General features: G+C 43.8%; 1 protein-coding gene across 3 annotated transcripts in view; it reads left to right on the top strand.

The window, feature by feature from the left end:
* Positions 1-21,216, top strand: part of NSL1 (NSL1 component of MIS12 kinetochore complex) — a 62,926-nt gene that overhangs the window by 32,123 nt on the left and 9,587 nt on the right. The window contains exons 5-6 of one of the 3 annotated variants that reach the window (XM_070055285.1): positions 2,801-2,868; positions 8,345-8,443. In XM_070055285.1, the coding sequence (XP_069911386.1) occupies positions 2,801-2,868; positions 8,345-8,428 (152 nt within the window). In that variant the 3' untranslated portion in view covers positions 8,429-8,443. Of the gene's footprint in view, positions 1-2,800; positions 2,869-4,818; positions 6,298-8,344; positions 8,444-21,216 lie in introns of those variants that run through there. The other 2 variants (XM_051821329.2, XM_051821327.2) reach the window with 2 other exon arrangements.

Genomic DNA, 21,216 nt, shown 5'->3' with positions numbered 1-21,216 from the left:
AGTTATGTGCTTTGTTTGACTCAATTTCTAATGATAATTACTCTTTTAAGAATTAATTTGTAGCTGATTTCATAATGGAATGATTTTTCTTATTTCCAGGTTTTTTTTTAGTTTTACCAAGATGTTTATCCTTCAGATCAGTGAATATGTGTTTATGTGTTACGGAGTAGCTATGAACATTTACAACAAAGATTAGGAGGAAAAAATTTATTAAGAACCAGAAAAGGAACCAATGTTAGCGTGGCGCTTAAGATGCCAGTTAGGACACTTGAGTCTTATATGGAAGCACCTGGGTTTGACATACACCTGGGCTCCTGACTCCAGCTTCCCACTAATGCAGACCCTAGGAAGGAGCTGTAATGACTTCGTCATTGAATTCCTGCTGCTCATGTGAAAGACCTGCTTTGTGTTTCTGGTCCCAGCCGTGGCCTAGCCCTAGTTGTCGTAGTCATTTGGGGAGTAGACAAGAAAGTGGAAAGTACTTTCTCCGTCTCTGTCTCTGTCTCTCTTTCTTTCTGCCTTTCAAAAAAAAAAAAAAAAAGAATTATTTTTAAAAATCAAAAGAGCATCAAGAGAAAAGGGCGTGCACTGTGGTGTAGAGGGCCAATCCTCCACCTGCAGTGCTGGCATCCCATATGGGCACCGGTTCCTTTGCCTGCTGCTCCTCTTCCCATCCAGCTCCTGGCCTGGGAAAGCAGTAGAAGATGGCCCAAGTCCTTGGGCCCCTGCACCCATGTGGGAGACCCGGAAGAAGCTCCTGGCTCCTGGCTTTGAATCAGCCCAGCTCTGGCTATTGCCGCCATTTGGGGAGTGAACCAGTGGATGGAAGACTTCTGTCTCTCTCTCTCTGTAACTCTCCCTCTCAAATAAATAAATAAATAATCAAATAAATTTTTTTTACAGATTTATTTTATTTATTTGAAAGACAGAGTTACAGAGAGAGATAGATACAGAGAGAGATGTCCTCCATCTGCTGGTTCACTCCCCAGATGGCCACAACGGCCGGAGCTGTGCTGATCCGAAGCCAGGAGCCAGGAGCTTCTGCCAGGTCTCCCATGTGGGTGCAGGGGCCCAAGGACCTGAGCCATCTTCTACTGCTATCCCAGGCCATAGCAGAGAGCTGAATTGGAAGAGGAGCAGCTGGGACTAGAACCGGTGCCCAAATGGGATGCCAGCACTTCAGGCCAGGGCTTTAACATGCTGTGCCACAGTGCTGGCCCCTCAAATAATTTTTTTTTTAAATGAAGAGAAATTCATATTACTGACAATGTGTTATTCCATATAGGTGTGGCCTCAATACTATGTGACGGTATATTCTAAATTCAAGTGTATTTTGGTTTAAAAAAAAAAATGCAGAGTAGGGGCTGGCACTGTAGTGTAGCAGGTAAAGCCACTGCCTGCAGTGCCGGCATCCCATTTAGCCGCCAGTTCTAGTCCTGGCTGCTCCTCTTCTGATCCAGCTTTCTGCTATGGCCTGGAATAGCAGCAGAAGATGGCCCAAGTCCTTGGAACCCTGACCCACATGGGAGACCCGGAGGAAGCTCCTGGCTCCTAGGTTCAGATTGGCGCAGTTTCAACTGTTGCGACCATCTGGGGAGTGAATGGGCAGATGGAAAACCTCTCTCTCTGCCCCTGCTCTGCCTCTCTGTAACTCTGCCTTTCAAACAAATAAATAAATCTTTTTTAAAAAAGATCCAGAGTGGAGCCGGCGCCATGGCTCACTAGGCTAATCCTCCGCCTAGCGGCGCCGGGACACCGGGTTCTAGTCCCGGTCGGGGCGCTGGATTCTGTCCCAGTTGCCCCTCTTCCAGGCCAGCTCTCTGCTGTGGCCAGGGAGTGCAGTGGAGGATGGCCCAGGTGCTTGGGCCCTGCACCCCATGGGAGACCAGGAAAAGCACCTGGCTCCTGGCTCCTGCCATCGGATCAGCGCGGTGCGCCGGCCGCAGCGCGCCGGCCGCGGCAGCCATTGGAGGGTGAACCAACGGCAAAGGAAGACCTTTCTCTCTGTCTCTCTCTCTCACTGTCCACTCTGCCTGTCCAAAAATTAAAAAAAAAAAAAAAAAAATCCAGAGTGGCCGGCGCTGCAGCTCAATAGGCTAATCCTCCGCCTAGCGGCGCCGGCACACCGGGTTCTAGTCCCGGTCGGGGCGCTGGATTCTGTCCCAGTTGCCCCTCTTCCAGGCCAGCTCTCTGCTATGGCCCGGGAGTGCAGTGGAGGATGGCCCGAGTGCTTGGGTCCTGCACCCCATGGGAGACCAGGATAAGCACCTGGCTCCTGCCATCGGATCAGCACAGTGCGCCGGCTGCAGCGCGCCGGCCGCAGCACGCCAGCCGCGGCGGCCATTGGAGGGTGAACCAATGGCAAAGGAAGACCTTTCTCTCTGACTCTCTCTCTCGCTGTCCACTCTGCCTGTTTAAAAAAAAAAAAAATCCAGAGTAACAGTATTACCTTATATTTATTTAAAAATATGATGATAGTGCTCAATGATATTAAACATAATGATAGATAATATTTAGAATGAAGACTGGGCTTTGTTTTAGGGGCACACAATGTTGCAAATACTCAGAATCTTGTCTGTTATACTTAGAACTTTTACTCTATTATTTTAATGTCTGTATAGTCTTTTAATTTGAGTAAATTTAATAGTACATTTGTTTTTACAGATTACAAAGTAATCTAAGAATGGTGAAGCCAAGGTGAATGATCCTAACAGATTTTTGTCCAGATAGCATCTACATGCCTTTTGTCATTTGCTATTAGATGAAAAATCTAAAATACTGTTTGGTTATTTCTTTGCAGCTTCTCGTATGGGAAATTTGAAACACAGAGGAGAAATCATAGCTAAGGATATCAGCGAAGCAATGAAGGTAAAAATTACATGCTAAAAATTTATAAAATGAGCAGAATGTCTGAGTAGGTATTTGCTTTCAACCTCCATATATGTTTTAGTTTGCTGTAACAAAAATTTGTGGTAGTCTTTTAGATAAATCTATAATCAATTTATTACACAACAGTAATTTTTAAATGTTTATCAAGCACTATTACTGCTATGTATTTGCCAGATATTATACCTGGCTTATTTAAAAATTAGTTATATTTTTAGATAATGAGTGTTAGCAGTCCATTAAACAGTTTTGGGTAATAATACCAGCTAAGATTTATTGAATGTTTTTTATAAGTCAGTCACCCTCTAACTGCTTTATGTATATTAACTCATTTAATCTTTACACTGACCCTATGAGATTGTTACCATTTTTCTTCATTTTAGAGATGAGGAAGGTAAGGCACCCAAAAGGCTATGTAGATTTTCCAAATAAGTAACTGAGCCAACATTTAAACCCCAGATGTCTGGCTCTACAATCTCTCTCTCTTTTTTTAAAGATTTAGTTATTGGACCGGCACCGCGGCTCACTAGGCTAATCCTCCTCCTTGCGGCGCCGGGACACCAGGTTCTAGTCCCGGTCTGGGTGCCAGATTCTGTCCCGGTTGCCCCTCTTCCAGGCCAGCTCTCAGCTGTGGCCCAGGAGTGCAGTGGAGGATGGCCCAAGTGCTTGGGCCCTGCACCCCATGGGAGACCAGGAGAAGCACCTGGCTCCTGCCATCAGATCAGCGCAGTGCACTGGCCGCAGCGCACCGGCCGCGGCGGCCATTGGAAGGTGAACCAACGGCAAAGGAAGACCTTTCTCTCTGTCTCTCTCTCTTACTGTCCACTCTGCCTGTCAAAAAAAAAAAAAAAAGATTTAGTTATTTATTTGAAAGTCAGAGTTACACAGATAGAGAAGGAGAGACAGAGAGAGAGAAAGAGAGGGAGATCATCCATCTGTTGGTTCACTCCCCAATTGGCCACAATGGCCGGAACTGTGTCAATCCAAAGCCAGGAGCCAGGAGCTTCTTCCAGGTCTCCCACTTGGGTGCAGGGGCCCATAGCAGAAAGCTGGATTGGAAGAGGAGCAGCCGGGACTAGAACTGGCGGCCATATGGGATGCTGGCACTTCAGGCCAGGGTGTTAACCTGCTGCGCCACAGCACCGGCCCTCAGTGTTAATTTTTTAAAACTTTTTTTGTTGTTCGGATTGATTCCATGATTTTCTGGCAATCATCCATCTCTCATAGCATGTTCTTTATTTAGTTTTGGCAGACTGTGGTGGGCCAGGCTAAAGTTCAGCTGCCACTATTTTTTGTAAATAAAGCTTTATTGGAACAGAGCTGTGTTTGTTCTTTTACTTGCGTCTTCTGTGTTATAACTAACTTCTGTGTTATAACAGCAGAGTTGAGTTCTTAAGATAGATGGAAGTACTGAGAGCCTAAAGTGTTTACTGTCTAGTCTTTCCTAGACAAAGTGTACTGATCCTGGTCTTGGTGATTAAGATGTCTAAAATACTCATTATTCTAAAAGAAATTAAATCCTTAATTTGGGCCTGGCGCTGTGACTCACTTGGCTAATCCTCCGCCTGCGGCACCGGCAGTCCATATGGACACCAGGTTCTAGTCCTGGTTGCTCCTCTTCCAGTCTAGCTCTCTGCTGTGGCCGGGAGGGCAGTGGAGGATGGCCCAAGTGCTTGGGCCCTGCACCCGCATGGGAGACCAGGAGGAAGCACCTGGCTCCTGGCTTTGGATCTGGCTTTTCTAATCTTAGCTTTTAGTTAAAATCCCTCAGCTTAACTTGTATTTTGACAAATTTGAATACTCCCCACCCCCACAAAACACAGGTCTCAGAAAAAGCATTTTCCTAAAGAATTAAAATCTAGAGTGTTGTGTCCATCTCTGTATGTTTGTACTTCAACCTGAGATTAACTTTGCATATTCCTTTTTTTTAAGTCCTTGCCTGCATTAATTGAACAAGGAGATGGATTTTCCCAAGTTTTAAAGATGCAACCTGTTATCCAGCTCCAGAGGGTCCACCAAGAAGTCTTTTCTGGTTGTTGTAGGAAATCAGATGCTAAACCTGAAAGCTTTATAACAAAAATAGAAACCACACCACCAGAGACTGTGTCCAGGAAAACCTCTGATGTGGTATTGAAGAGAAAGAGAACTGCAGACTGCCCCCAGAGAAAATGGTATCCGCTGCGACCAAAGAAAATTAATCTTGATACATAAGCTCTTTTTGTTTCTTTTAGGATTTGGAAATAGGCACTGTCAACATTTAGATTACAGTCCAGAGTTTGGACAGGACTTCACTTAAAACAACAAATAACTCTTTTACTAGTGATTCTCTGGAATATGATGTCATGCTGTTTTCATTTCTCACCATTGCATCTGTAGTAGGTGAAAAGCGTATAAATATTTTTTTAATCTTAGCACTGAGCCCATCAGTAGGCCTTAGAGTGCAAAGTTTTATTGTCCTTGAATGACATTAACTCTTGACTTGCCTGGCTGCTTTTATGGAATTTCCCAAGCAGCACATTCCGTTGTGTTTCCCTGATAGACATTGAAAAAAAATGCTGTGTAGTGTTCCTTATTTATGTGCTGAGAAGTAATCATTTCTACACAGTGGCAGATATCTTTTTTAAACATGCAGTTTGATTATCAAATTAATGTGCAGATGACAAAGCTGGCTTTGGCTGTTACTCTAATTTCAGCTAATTTTGATCTGTAGGATTAATTTTAGAAGTTTTTGTTTTGCTTTTATAAGACAATGAAGACTATTATCTGTGTAAGAATCACTCAGAAATAAAAATTGGTATGCAGCCTATGTTTTCTGCTCACACTTTTATTTTCTGTAGACCTTTTAACATAATTTGATTTGGAACTAACAGTTTCTTTTCAGGATTTCTCATCTATTTCTTTATAGATCAATCCACTGCAAAATATGTATCAGATTAATTCAGATTAATACATTGGCAAATTGTCATTACAGAACAAATGCAGTTATACTGAACTATTTTACATTTAATGATGTTTATATGTATATCAGATTTATAATCATTGATAGAAATCTGAGAAAATTATACTTGTCCATACTTCTAACATTTCCCTTTGCTTGTTATACCTCATATTATGTCTTTTACTCCTACAGTGTAGGCCGGGCCATCTGATTTACCAGTTCCGCCTTTTGATGACTATACTAACCTTCAGAGGAATTTACTAATCATGAGGTGCAAGATTTGTAACTTCTCTTGCTCATTATGTCTTAGCAGTCATAAATGTTCGGATTTGTCAGAACATCTGTCTCAGTGAAGAAAACTTAGAAAGCCACTTTATTGCATTTTTTGCATTCTCTGTTTTAATGATACAATTTGAGATGTGTATATTTGTACACAGCAATGTGGTTTTTGTAATTAAAAATATACAAAGTGATTTCTTGATACTGTGTATTTTTAAGTTTTCTTAGGCATTCTTGAACTCAGTCTTGGATGATAGGTTAGTACCCTGCATTTCAGAACATACTAAACATTTATTTAAAACTGTTTTGAGGCTACAGAATATTGCTATTGTTTCTGTACTGATTAGTACTTAAAAAATGTTTTATTTATTGGGACGGGTATTGTGGTGTAGTGGGTTAAGGCACTACCTGTGACACTGGCATTCCACATGGACACTGGTTCAAGTTGCAGCTGCTTCATTTCCAATCCAGCTCCCTGCTAATGGCCTGGGGAAAGCAGTGGAAGATGGCCCAAGTACTTGGACCCTGTACCCATGTGGGAGACCTGGATGAAGCTCCTGGGCTTTGACCTTGCCCAGCCCTGGCTTTTGTGGCCATTTGGGGGAGTGAACCAGCAGATAGAAGATTTTTGTCTCTTTCTGTCTCTCCCTTTCTCTGTAATTCTGCCTTTCAAATAAATAAATAAATGTTTTTAAAAGTTTTTATTTATTTTCAGCTTTATTTGAGAAAGAGAGAGATACTTTCTGTCTGCTAGTTCACCCCCCAGATGCTTGCTTCAGCCAGGGTTGGGCCAGGCCAAACTAGGAGCCTGGAACTCCTCAGGTCTCCCACAGGATGGCAACTTCTCAAGTACTTGAGGCATCATCTGCTGCCTTCCAGGCATATTAGCAGGAAGCTGAATCAGAAGAGAGCAGGCAACCCATGCAGGGACTGAAGCCACTGCGCCAAATGCCTATCCCAGTGCTTTTTTTTTTTTTTCCCCACAGTATTAACATTCTATGAGTGTTTCATTTCAAAAGCCCCCAGACACACAGAAAGAACAAATACTGCATGTTCTCTTTTATATGTGAGAGCTAAAATTTAAACAAAAGATCCCAAACTAAGGACTAATTCTATTAGCTCATATAATTGCATTTTTGATTATATAAAAGCTGCCTCTCCCTTTAAAAAATGCATATGAAGATACATAGAGTTAAAAAAAAAAACAAAGAAAAAAGATACATAGAGTTAAATGACATGAAGTTTTGGATTTGCTATGGAATGTTTAAGAAATCCTAGAAATATTAAGAAAAAATGCATTAAGTAAATTGGCAAGCATCTTGATAATGTTGAATCTGTGTGATGGATATATTTCTACTTTTGTGTCTGGAAACTTTTATAATTTTTTTAAAGTTTGTTTTATTATAAAGCCCCTAGACAGATAGCTGTGGCTTGAAATCACTTTGAGAACCTGAAAGATTCACTCCACAGTTAGTATCAGTTTAAAATACAAATGCTGGTGAAAAAACAATGTTTTAGCATTTTAACTAAGGTAAGCATTACTGATAAAAATAACAATACTGAATTGTCGCTCCCCGTCTTCGTGGAGGAACGACAAAGGACCCTGCGCTGTTCTTTCATCTGCTCGGCCCTCCCCGGGTTTGCTGCTGGTTCTTCCCGGGTTGGCTACCGTCCCTTCCACCTCCGTGGAAGGGCGGTTCCCCCGGCCACTTTCCCCACTTCCGCGGGGGAGCAGCACACCGCTGGCTGGCTCTCTCGGGGGCTGCACAGGTGTTCCTTCAGATAGATGTTCCCTTTAGATGTTCCTCGTGCATGTTGTCTCTCTCCTCCTTTGTAGTCCTCATCCACCAATCCCAACTCTGCTACCCACACGCCGAGTATGCTGCTCTCCTCCAATCAGGAGCAGGTCCTACAGTTTATTGGTTGAACTGGAGGCAGCTGTGTAGAAGCTGTTTCCCTTCTCAGCGCCATATTGTGGGAAAGCAGATGCATAGAATAAGTCTTAATTCCAGTAACTTAGTCTAGTCTGAGTTGCTCCCCACACTGAATTGGTATACACTGTAGGAAGAGAAATTGCATTTCTGGATAGGCCAAGAACTAGCAAGCTCAGAGGAATGAAAGGAAAAGTCTGTAGTTTTAGGTAATGTTGGAAAAGTTGAAGGAAAAAATAGAAAATCAAGTCTTGACCTTCCTACGGTAAGAAGGAGGCAGGATTGAATGGGTCTTAAAATTCTCTTTCAGCAAAGTATAAAACAAGCACAAGAATGTCAAATTCAGTCCCAAGCAGAGAGAATGCTGTCAAAGGGGCTGATGAAAATAATCTAAACTTGGCCGGCACCGCGGCTCACTAGGCTAATCCTCCACCTAGCGGCGCCGGCACACCGGGTTCTAGTCCCGGTTGGGGCGCCGGATTCTGTCCCGGTTGCCCCTCTTCCAGGCCAGCCCTCTGCTGTGGCCAGGGAGTGCAGTGGAGGATGGCCCAGGTGCTTGGGCCCTGCACCCCATGGGAGACCAGGAAAAGCACCTGGCTCCTGGCTCCAGCCATCGGATCAGCGCAGTGCGCCAGCCGCGGCGGCCATTGGAGGGTGAACCAACGGCAAAGGAAGACCTTTCTCTCTGTCTCTCTCTTTCACTGTCCACTCTGCCTGTCCAAAAAAAAAAAAAAAAAAAAAAGAAAAAGAAAATAATCTAAACTTGAGGTGGTAATGGCTTCTTGGTGAGTAGACTGAAAAAATATTGAACAGTATGCTTTAAAAGGGCAAATGGATTGGTATGTCAAGTATATCTCAATTTAAAAAGAGAATAGGAAATGGAAATAGTATAAGAAACATTCTAAGACCTGGAGAATACCAAATCTTGTGGTTTGGAAGGGATTTGTCACACTGAAGCTTGAAGCCAATGTAATGGCATTGAGAGGTGGTGAGCCCTTTAGGAGGTAATGAGGTCATGGAGGCTGTACCCTCATAAGGGATTCATGTAGTTCCCGGAGAGGGGATTGTTGTAAAGAAAATCTTCCTCTCTCACCAGATGATCTCTTTGCACGCATCGCTTGCTCTACACATCGCTTGCTCTTCTGATTTTCTGCATGCATGGAGAAGCACGTGGCCCTCACCAGAGGCTGTGCACATACAGGTGCCATGCTCTGGACCTCCACAATTGTGAACAAATATAAACTTCAGTTCTTTATAAATCACCCAACCTCAAGTGTTCTATTACAGCAACACACAACAGACCAAAGCTTTGGCGCAGTTATACTGGAAGGCTCAGAGGATGTGTATTAGCAATCAACACAGCATGGACACAGAGCAGTCAAACACCTGTGGCTGCTGGTCTTAGAGAGGTCCAAGGTGACCTGGGAAGGGGGTGGGGCAGCCAGGATGGCAGGGATGGGGGTGCTGGGGAAGCTTCTGTATCTCAGTATTTACTAAAATGGTTATAACAGTGACTGCCTGAATCTGGGCCCTGAAATGGGAATGTCGAGGAGTAAAATCTTCATGCATCGCAAATGAAACGGATAATCTCTAAAATAGCTCAATCAGGAGATCACACAATATAGATATTCAGTAAGTACCAGAAAAAAAGCTGTAACAATGGAAAGAACTCTGTGGATGAAAAGATTTATTTACTTATTTGAAAGGCAGAGTTACAGAGGAGAGACAGAGAGATCATCCATCTGCTGGTTTACTCCCCAAATGGCTGCAATGGCCAGGGCTGAGCTAGACTGAAACCAGGTGCTTCTTCCAGGTCTCCCATGTGGGTGCAGGGGCCCAAGTGCTTGGGCCATCCTCTGCTGCTTACTCAGGGGCATTAGCAGGAGGCTGGATTGAAGTGGAGTAGCTGGGCCTCGAACCGTTGCCCGTATGGGATTCTGGCATCACAGGCAGCTGCTTTACCCGCTATGCCACAACACTGATGCCCAATATTTTATTTTCTAAATTATGTGCATATAAGACTTGTGTAAAAATAAGTAATTTAAAAATTATTTTCACACTCGTGCATGGACAGGTAAATATGCATTGTCTTCCACTCTCCATGTTACTGAGAGTGAAGAGGCAGCTTTCATGGGGTTTCATTTGCATCATCTCAGAGTATTTCAGATAACATTTGTGTTCTGACGGTTTACTTTTGGTGTTTTCCTTCTTTCCCCTGACCATTGATTTTAGGAATACATTGTTATGAAGCCTCTGTGTTTAAAAATGAAGGAAAACTAATAACTGTGGAGAACCATTGCAGAGTTCTTGGGAATTCTCTATGAAAGGATTTGGGGAAATTCTATTAAACTGAAGCATCAGGGCTGAAAAATCCTACCGGAATTCATTGCTCCATCTCTCTTGCTTATAACCCCAGACCCTCTACTGATGATAGTTGCATGAATGAATAACTTCACGTTGCAGATTTCTAACTTGTCACAATCCCAAGCATTAAGTAACCTGTGGCATTCACATTTGCTATGGTTTGAGCTCACAAGATGGACTCGTTATTGCGGAGGGTGAGGGTGAGGGTGGGGGTGCGGGGGCGGGGAGGGGAGGTTAAAGGACTAAGGACAGATCCCTGGGAAACTCACCTGAGTCAGGATGCCGGAGTCTCTGCTCCCAGAGCTGAAGAATGGGCCCAGAGCACAGGTGCGTGGGCTGCCTTTGTCCGGTCAGAGCTCCCTTATTCCTTGTGAGCCATTTAACAGGAACAGCCATTTAAACCGAGCCTGTCTACCAGAAGAGTGGTTAGGAAAAAGAGAAGAGGGGACACTTTGACCTTAGTGTCTTGTTTCATTTCCTTCCCTGATTAAAAAAAAAAAAAAAAGTGGGGAAAAGATTCCAGTGGGTGTGCGTGCAAATTCTCTCTGATTTGCCACATTCTGTGTGTGCCCTGTCTGCTCTCTTCTGATCCTGTGAGCGTGTAGAAAGTAGGGGGTGACCCTGGCAGGTGAACACAATTTGGCCAACTAGTGGGGTGCCTCTAGGTCCCACCCGAAAGCCTCAGCCACATCCCAAACAACATTTTTAAGGTAATCTTTCATAATCATGCCTTCTTTTAGTCCACAACAACTCAGTGAGTCCAAATAGTGTGCTAAGAAAGACTTGTGTGAACCAAGACCCAGACCCCACTCACAAGTGTGGTCAGTTCCATTGGCAGCAGGGGATCCCTAAGGGGCAAAGAGGGAGCGAGGGAGGGGATCAGGAGCCAGAGTAAACCAAGCTTCTGCTCCTTGAGGGGACCAGGTGGCAACACTTGGGTTTGGAAATTTCTGTGGAATTCGCTGTTTGCAAGAAATGATTTTGCTTGTTTTCGGAAACTGGTAGAACACTTAAATTCCTGAGATTTACTGGCAGATTTTAATATTTACTACTATTTATTTTTGTTGTTGTAAGCCCAACCCAAGAATTCTTTAAAAAAAAAAACATTCCGGTTTGACAAGTGATTGCTTCCTTAGAAATCCTCCTTACTAAAATTACTCCTCATTTCTTTTGTCATTCACAGTCAAAGAGAACAAAAGTTCAAAGGCATCAATAAACACTGCCTGGGTGATGGGCGCTGTGACCTCCTCACCCCTAGCATTCCCAGCATCCCCTGAAACACTGGATTTAACTTGCAGGGGGCTCTGGTCTGGGGAGACCCCTGAGCTGTCACCCAAGCCAGAGCGAGAGGAAGCAGAAGAGAGTCCTTCGGGGTGTGGCCACGAAGGGTCCAGGCCTGAGTTTATCCCTGATGTCTGAAGGGTTTTGCCCGCCAGAGGCTTCATGGCATGGGGCATGTAAGGTGCACATAAGCGCGTGGCTCCCCCCACTCGTTAATGCATCAGATCAGAGCCCCCGAATTCTCAGAAACCATTTTTCCCCTAACAAAACTTCCTTTCTCTTTCATATCTCCTTCTGAGTCTGATTTGGAAAAAGTCGTGTAAACAAACCCACAATGTCAGATTTGTTTTAGCTACATGAGGTTACAGCTCTTGCTACTCTTGGAAGTTCCAGATAAATGATTACCTAAAGACAAGGAAATGATTAAGTAAGACTGTAATTGTAACAGGGCAGCAAACTGGGTGACTGACCATTAATAACAGTGTGTATTGTAGAACTCTTAAAGGAACAAATTTTTAAAAAACATGCATTTAAAGAATCTATTTTATGCCCTGAATTATACAAAAATACTTTTAAAATAAATGTTTAGTTATAATATTATCAACTTACTTGCTGAAATCAGTTGCAATAAAATGAGAGTATTTTACAAAGTTTATAGGAAATGGATCTAGAAGCTAAGTTTATTTTGGTGCAAAAATGTTTAAGTCCATGTATACTTCTTTCATAATAAGTACTTTCCATGAACTTTTTGAAGACTCCATGGATGCATGGATTTCAGATTTTTTTGCACCAAAATAAACAGCTGTTGTTCCATTTTTCCATGAGGATGAGCTCTAGAGCCAGTCTGAGAAAGAAGGGGGATGTGGAAATGTTGTCCCTTCTGCCCTTGGGGACCTGAGGGCACCTAGGAAGAGGAGGAGGCTCGGATCCAGAGCCTGACCACCCCCTGTAGGTGGTGGTCTTGGAGCCCTCTAGACACAGCCGGGAGTCACACTGTCAGGGCACCCCCATCTGCCATGATAAGACAGCAAAATTGCACTGTGCTGGCGTTCATCAGAGGAAAGGACACCGTTCAGCACTGTGGGACCTGCCACTGGAGCTCTGGCTGAGCAGAAAGCTTTTGGAGATCTCCACACATCACGTGCAAGATGGTGGAAGGAGCCAGTTGAAGTGACTGGCAATCTCAGGGGACAACAGCGAGAGTGACAGAATTGCCCTGCATCTGAGGGCCTGTGAGTCTGGACATGGACAGGAAGCCACTGGGGTCATGCTGTGCCACTGAGAGCTAAAGTGAGCCACGTGGTTAAGGACACAGATCTCATCACCAGATACGCCAGAGAAGCGGGAGTGGGCCATTGCAGTGGAAACCCAAGGGCCAGAGGGGGTATGAGGATCTTCCCAGATGACGCCAGCATCCCTTCTTTCCCCAAACCCAAAGGCCATTATGGTAAGAAACCAGTAAATCGGAAAAATATACTGAGTCACCCCAAAGAGCAAAAATCACCCCCTAAAAAATGTTGAAGCAATTGGATTGAACTGGATTTTCTGAATGCTGGTGTTTTGGTTTTCTCTGAATACCCTGCATAATAATATTTTATGGGGAATAACATCTGAGAGGCCACAGTTTCATCTGATAACATCTAATAAAACTGGTGTTTGTTCCTGTTCTGTTCTTTTTCATATACCCATGCCATTCAGCTTTAACCTCTGCGGCATCGTGATAGCTGTATTTTCTGCTTAGATCCTCTTCCTCCATTTGTCATCATCATTTTTCCATAATGTTCCTGGCTAGTTTTGCTTATTTATTTCCCCACATGAACTTTAACATCTGCTTGCCTGGAATACCAAAAAAAATTTTTTTCAGTTGGTAATTTTTGGAATTGACTTAATTTTATGGTTTATTTTAGGGAAGAGAGACATGTTTATCCTTGTCTAATAACTTGATGTGGTCTAGTTTGTTGTTTTCTAAGACCTGTTGTTACTGTGACTTTGCTTGTTCTTAAATTTCTAAGCATTAGATCTATCAAAGTGTTTCAAATCTGCCTTGGAGGGCCATACATTCATCTCCAGTGTTCAGGATTCGCAAAGGTTTTTGTTATTATCATTTACTCCATAACAAAGCTGGGCTCAGCTGTTGGTTCTTCTGCTGGTCACTCATGTTAGGTTGCATGCAGTTAGGTTGGCAGGAGGCTGGGTTCTGCTGGAAGCCTGGTGGCTGAGCTTCCCTGCCTTTCCTTGTAGTCTGACAGCTTCTCCCTGTGCAAGAAGTCTTTTCATGTGATTTCTCCAGCAGAGTAGCTGGACTTCATACACAGTAGCTCAGGAATCTGAAAACAGCCAACGCAGAAACATCCAGGCCTTCTTGGGGGTGAGCCTGGAATTGGTACCCGACCACTTCTACCTAATTCTATCAATGTAAGCAGATCACATGCCAGTTCAGAGTCCAGAAAGAGCATGTGTACTCAAAGGGGGTGGTTCATTGTGAGCCACCAAATTAATTGTCCATCACTTTCAATGGGACCATGACCCCAGCATTTAACACAGTGCTTGGCTCAGACTCCGCTCTTGGTAAGCTTTTGTTGGATGAACACTGCTGGAGCATCTGGCTAATGCTGCACATACAATCAGCACCAGTGGAGATGCAGAAGTTCAGGTTCTGAAGACAAAGTCTGAGCCAGTGCGTGCAGAGTCACATCCCTGGCAGCAGCCTTCGTTTGCTGCTCCACGTTCCAGTCCTTTGCACATGAGGTTACATGCCGTCCTTCTTAGAAGACATCACCTGTTAACTATTCTTCTAGAGAGTCTGTTCAAAACAGATTAATAAATAAGTTGCAGTATTTACATTGTTTGAAAACAAAGGAGAAGCTCTTTGAAGAGAGTGGTGGGTGTGGAGGGAGGCCAGATTTTGTTGGCTGCTTAGTCAGGGACGACTTCCTGGAGACAGGGGTTGCAGATGGGAGAAGATACAGGTTGATTGGGAGTATTCTAGGAAAGTGGTATGAGCTTCTAAAAACAGACACCAGAGCAGGATAACTAAAGGAGTAGAGGAGGGTGGTGAATGACTATTGCAAAGAAGGGAGAACCCATCTGGGCAAGAGTTTGAAAGAATGGTCCGGGAACTTCCTGCAAAAGCGGTGCCTTGAGCCTCTATGAAAGGGGACCTTAGGTGAGTCTGAGATCCCTGAAGGACACAATTTTGGCAGTGTCAGTGCATGCTAGGGCTCTTTCTATCCCTGTGGCCTCACAGTTACTTCCGTAAGGGTTTGGATGAGCACGGCAGCCTATTTTGAGTTACTGGGTACTGGGATGCAGTGTGCACAGTCCTAATGCCGCTGTATTTAAAAGTGGGTTCTTTGGAAAGAAGGGAACAGGAGGATGCAGCTTGGGTGAGCCCCAGATGCCTCCAGCTTCATTCTAAAGTGAGCAAAAGCAGCCCCTGTGAAGCGTGAGCTCCTTGAAGAACCTAACTCAGAGCGAGATCCCAGTGGAAAGAACAGGTCATCAGAGAAGGAGGTACCTTTCTCTGAAGGGAGGAGAGAACTTCCACTCTGACTATGACCTTGTCTAAATATGATCAGAGTCGGTGAACTCAAAAGGCTTCCATAGCCTTGGCAACTCATGACAAGAGCCTAGGGTGATTACTGATGCCATAAACAAGAGTGTCAATTTGTTAAGTCAACAACAGGAGTCACTGTGCACTTACTCCTCATGTAGGATCTCTGTCCTTAATGTGCTGTACATTGAGATTTAATGCTATAACTAGTACTCAAACAGTATTGTTCACTTTGTGTTTCTATGTGGGTGCAAACTGTTGAAATCTTTACTTAATATATGCTAAACTGATTTTCTGTATATAAAGAGAATTGAAAATGATTCTTGATGTGAATGGAAGGGGAGAGGGAGCGGGAAAGGGGAGGGTTGCGGGTGGGAGGGAAGTTATGGGGGGGGGGGAAGCCATTGTAATCCATAAGCTGTACTTTGGAAATTTATATTCATTAAATAAAAGTAAAAAAAAAAAAAAAGAACCAAACTCGGGACCTATCCCCTGCTCTGCCAGGGCGCACATGGCCAGGGTCCTTCCCACCACTCTTCGTGACCATTCCTTTGGGGTGAATGTGGGGAGAGATGCCTGGGCAACGGCCCGAAGCCTACAGTATTCTCTGCTTGATCTGCCACCACTAAGTAACCAGCAAATTCCCAGAACTGCCTTTACTGTTGTTCTGTGCCTCTTGAGTCACACAACCACAACCAGGAAGAGTTACTAAAGATGTGCCATGTGCAGAATCCTGACACGGCCCCAGAGCCGGTGCAGAGAGTCAGAAAACTGAAAACGCTGAAAGGAAGGCCCCTGAGTCATCCGACCCCGCTCCCTGCTTTCAGGGAGGTTACTGTCGAGTGACCAAGTGAGCTGGTGTCAGTGGTCAGAGAGGCCTCAGGTGCCCAGCAGGAAAACACCAGATGAATTCACCCCTGAGGAGAGCGAGTTCAGGTGCAGCGGCTGAGGGCTCTGGAAGATTCTTAGGCAGAGGCAAGAGGCCAACGCTTCTGAGCCCCTGCTGGGGAAAGACCAAGAGGAAATGGGTTTGAAGAACAGCAAATAGAACCAAAAATAAACATGAAGAACTGCCAAACCTCAGCGTTATTAAGTCCTTAACAATGAAGGCAGTGCAAACTCTGCTGAGAGAAAACCCCAAAACTATCAGGTATAATCTTGATAGACACAAATCAAAAAGATCTAGAACAGTCTCTCCAAGATATTTCTGCATTGTCAGCAGTTGCCTCTGGGTAAAGGGTTTATGAGTGGTAACAATAATTAGCTTAAGTATTGATTGAATATATAACTTATTCATTATCAATAATCGATACTGCTTTTTGTATTTTATAATATCCTATAATAATGTCTCATTTTTATAAAAATCTTTATTTTTAAAAATCTCTTCTGTGACTTAAAACTTTATAGTGTAGTTTTTTAAAAAAAGTTTTATTTATTTATTCGAAACTCAGAGTTACACAGAGAAAGAGAGGTGGGGTGGGGGGCGGATTCTTCCATCTACTGGTTCACTTCCTAATTGGCCTCAATGGCCGGAGCTGTGCCGATCCGAAGCCAGGAGCTTCTTCCGGGTCTCCCACGTGGGTGCAGGGGCATAAGGACTTGGGCCATCTTCTACTGCTCTTCCAGGTCATAGGAGAGAGCTGGTTTGGAAATGGATCATCCAGGACTTGAACCAGCGCCCATATGGGATGCCGGCACTTCAGGCAGTGGCTTTACCCACTACACCACAGTGCCAGTACCTACAGTTTAGTTTTCAATAAAATCTAGAATTGCCTCCTATGTAAAATTTCACCCATATGAGATATAAACATTCACATATATATATATATATATATATATATATATATAAAGGAGACAGTACTGTGACATAGTGTGCTAAGCCTCTGCCTGCAATACTGGCATCCCTTATGGAATCCAGTTCATGTCCTGGCTGATCCTCTTCTAGTCCAGCTCCCTGCTGATGGCCTTGGAAAGCAACGGAAGATGGCCCAAGTGTTTGGGCCCCTGCACCCTTTTGGGAGACCCAGAAGAAGCTATTGACTCCTGGCTTCAGATCAGCCCAGCTCTGGCTGTTGCAGCCATTTGGGGGGTGAAGCAGTGGATGGGAGACCTCTGTCTCTCTCTCTATCTGTAACTCTGCCTCTCAAATAAATAATAATTTTTTAAAAAAAAAAGATGACATAAGAGTGCTGTCCATACATACTCTTTAACTCCTTTTGTTTTATCCACTGAAACCATCAATGGTAATTATTTGCACATATATGATCTAGTACCTAGCCTAAAGATAAAAAAATTCAGAACTCAGTGGAATGTTGCCTGTTTCCACTCATAAGTCAGATTTCTAAAATGCACTTTAGTTATCTTGCTATTAAGAAGAAACCCCATCTCCCATATCCAACTAATGTATTCGTGTGTACGTACGTGTTTATGGAAATCACAGCATGCATTTATCAGTATTCCAAAGATTGTAATTCACTCTTCCAATCTATTATATTGGTGATATTTCTGCTCAACAAATTGGTAATTTTCCGAATAAAGCACTTTTGGAGGATTTGGTCATTAGAAATGGAATTTTAACAATGTTTGCTATGTGAGCTAGCATATTAATAAAGAAGAGACACTTTGCCTACAAGCAAAAAAATAGATGTAAAGTGACAAGACAGCCCTGGTCTGAATCTCTCTCAGTGAGGCCCCTAGAAATTTCCCACGTGTGTGCAATGACACCAGCCAAGCAGTCTTCCTGGACGGATGTTCCAGGAGCCCGGAGGAAGAGGACAATCTCTTCTAGCTGGAATGATCAAGACAGTCTCTAGGGAGGGAGCGTTTGCGTTTGAGGCATATTTAAAGCATAAGTAGGATTATGGTTGACAGAGGGCATTCTAGGCAGAGGGATGGCATAGCCAAAACACTGCGGAGAGAGACCAGCTTAGCTGGGGAGTAGCCAGGTATTGACCTGCCTGGATTAAGTAAGTCAAAGAACACCATAAAGGCCTTACATTTCAGGCCAAAGTTCAGGATTGTATTTCTCAGCAAATAGGGCATAGCTGCACGCTGTTACTTAAGTATGTGTCTAATTGCCTATGGCATTGTGCCAGGCAGCCATACACAGGGAGAAGCCCCCAGAGGCATATTCCTAACTTCCCCCTTGAGAAGTATCAGCAGAGGTCACTACAAATGTGAAAACAAGAACAAACATAGAAAGAAAAACAGAAGTAGGGACTCTGCTCCCAATCCCAGCTTCCTGTTTATGGGCGCACTGGGAGGCAGCAGGTGATGGCTCGCACACTTGGGTCCCTGCCACTGACATGGGAGACCTGCATTGAATTCCTGGCCCAATCCTGGTTGTTGTGGGCATTAGGGGGAGTGAACCAGTGGATAGAAGATGTCTTCTGTCGTCTGTCTGTATCTCTGCTTTTTCAAATAAGTAATAATTATAAAATATCTTGAGATAGAAGCACTATATATCAAAATGTTTGTGACACAGTTAAAGCAGTACTAAGAGGGAAATTTATAGCACCAAAATCTCAAAGCTTTCACTTCCAGAACTCAGAAAAATATACCTAAAGCAAGCAGAAAGAAGGAAATAATAGAGCAGAAATGAAAGAAACTGAAAACAGAGCAATAGAGAATTAGCTGATTCTTTGAAAAGTTCACTAAAATTGACAACAAAGAAAACAGGAGGGCAACTACAGATCACTAATACCAGGAATGAAACAGGAATGTTGTTAGAAAACATCCAGATATTAAAAAATTTTTTAAAAAGGAACACTACAATTATGCAATGGCCGGCGCTGCGGCTCACTAGGCTAATCCTCCGCCTTGCGGCGCCGGCACACCAGGTTCTAATCCCGGTCGGGGTGCCGGATTCTGTCCTGGTTGCCCCTCTTCCAGGCCAGCTCTCTGCTGTGGCCAGGGAGTACAGTGGAGGATGGCCCAAGTGCTTGGGCCCTGCACCCGCATGGGAGACCAGGATAAGTACCTGGCTCCTGCCATCGGATCAGCATGGTGCGCTGGCTGCAGCACGCTGGCCGCGGCGGCCATTGGAGGGTGAACCAATGGCAAAAGGAAGACCTTTCTCTCTGTCTCTCTCTCTCACTGTTCACTCTGCCTGTCAAAAAATAAAAATAAAAAAAATAAAAATTATGCAAACACAGATTTGATAATTTAGATAAAATGAACTAATTCATTGAAAAACACAAACCATTATAATTCACTCAATATGAATTATTTTATTTTTTAAAGATTTATTTATTTATTTGAAAGCAGAGTTACAGAGAGGCAGAGGCAGGAGAGAGAGAGAGAGAGAGAGAGAGAGAGAGAGGTCTTCCATCCGTTGGTTAACTCCCCAGATGGCCACAACAGCCACACCTACGCTGATTTGAAGCCAGGAGCCAGGAGTTTTTTCTAGGTCTCCCACGTGGGTGCAGGGGCCCAAGTGTTTGGGCCATCTTGTACGCTTTCCCAGGCCATAGCAGAGAGCTGGATTGGAAGTGGAGCAGCTGGGACCAGAACCGGTGCCCATATGGGATGCCGGCACTGCAGGCAGCTGCTTTACCCGTTACGCCACAGCACCAGCCCCTGAAATAATTTTAATAACCCTATAACTGCTACAAGAATTGACTTCATAATTTCCAAACTCCCATAAAGAAACCTCTAGGCCCAGATGGTTTCACTGGAGAATTCTATCAAATGTTTAAAGAAGAATTAACACCAACTCTTCAGAATCCCTTCCAGAAAACAGAAGAAGCCATTTCCAATCATTTTATGAAACTAACAGTACTCTAATACCAAAAACTAGACAAAGTCAGTACAGAAAAGAAAAACACAGGCCAATATCCTTCATGAATGTAGACAAAAAAAGCTTTTAAAAATATTAGGAAAGACCGGCACACCGGGTTCTAGTCCCGGTCGGGGCGCCGGATTCTGTCCCGGTTGCCCCTCTTCCAGGCCAGCCCTCTGCTGTGGCCAGGGAGTGCAGTGGAGGATGGCCCAGGTGCTTGGGCCCTGCACCCCATGGGAGACCAGGAAAAGCACCTGGCTCCTGGCTCCTGCCATCGAATCAGCGCGGTGCGCCGGCCGCAGCGCGCCGGCCGTGGCGGCCATTGGAGGGTGAGCCAACGGCAAAGGAAGACCTTTCTCTCTGTCTCTCTCTCTCTCACTGTCCACTCTGCCTGTCAAAAAATAAATAAATAAATAAATAAAAATAAAAAAAAATATTAGGAAAGAGAATCCAATGATAGATGAGTCGAATTACTGACCAAGAATTAATGATCAAGCAGAGTTAATTTCAGGAATGCAAAATTGGTTTAGTATTCAAAATCAATCAACATAACCCACCATATTAACAGACTAAAGAGGAAAAGTCACATAATCATATCAATTTATGCAAAAAAAGAAAAGCCAGCATTTGAGGGGCTGGCATTATTGCCTAGTGGGTTAAGCTGCTGCCTGTGATGCCTGCATCCCATGTGGGCACTGGTTCATGTCCCAGCTCTTCCACTTGCAATGCAGCTCACTGCTAATGGCCTGGGAAAAGCAGTAGAAGATGGCCCACATGTTTGAGTCTCTGCCACCTATATGGGAGGCCCCGATGAAGCTTGTAGCTCCTGGCTTCAACTTGGCCCGACGCTGGCCATGTGGTCATCTGGGGAGTGAACCAGTAGGAAAAAGATCTCTCTGCCTCTCCCTCTCTCTCTGGAACCCTGACTTTAATTTTAAAATAATTAAATAAATGTTTTTTTAAATCACTCAAAAATTTCAAGATTTATGATTAAAATTCCTAGAAAAGTAGGAACAGAGGGGATCTTCCTTAATTAGATAAACACTATCAACAAAAAAACTCTCAAGCTAACATTCCACTTTAGTGGTAGAATTCTAAATGCTTTCTCCTTTAAGATTGGAACAAGGTAAGAATGTGTTTCCACAGGTTTTATTCAACACAGTGCTGGAAATTCTAGTCAATGTAATAAGCAAGGAAAAGCAAA

Source organism: Oryctolagus cuniculus, chromosome 13 (assembly GCF_964237555.1).
Source record: "Oryctolagus cuniculus chromosome 13, mOryCun1.1, whole genome shotgun sequence".
NCBI lineage: Eukaryota > Metazoa > Chordata > Mammalia > Lagomorpha > Leporidae > Oryctolagus > Oryctolagus cuniculus.
This window is presented reverse-complemented; position numbering and strand designations above follow the sequence as displayed.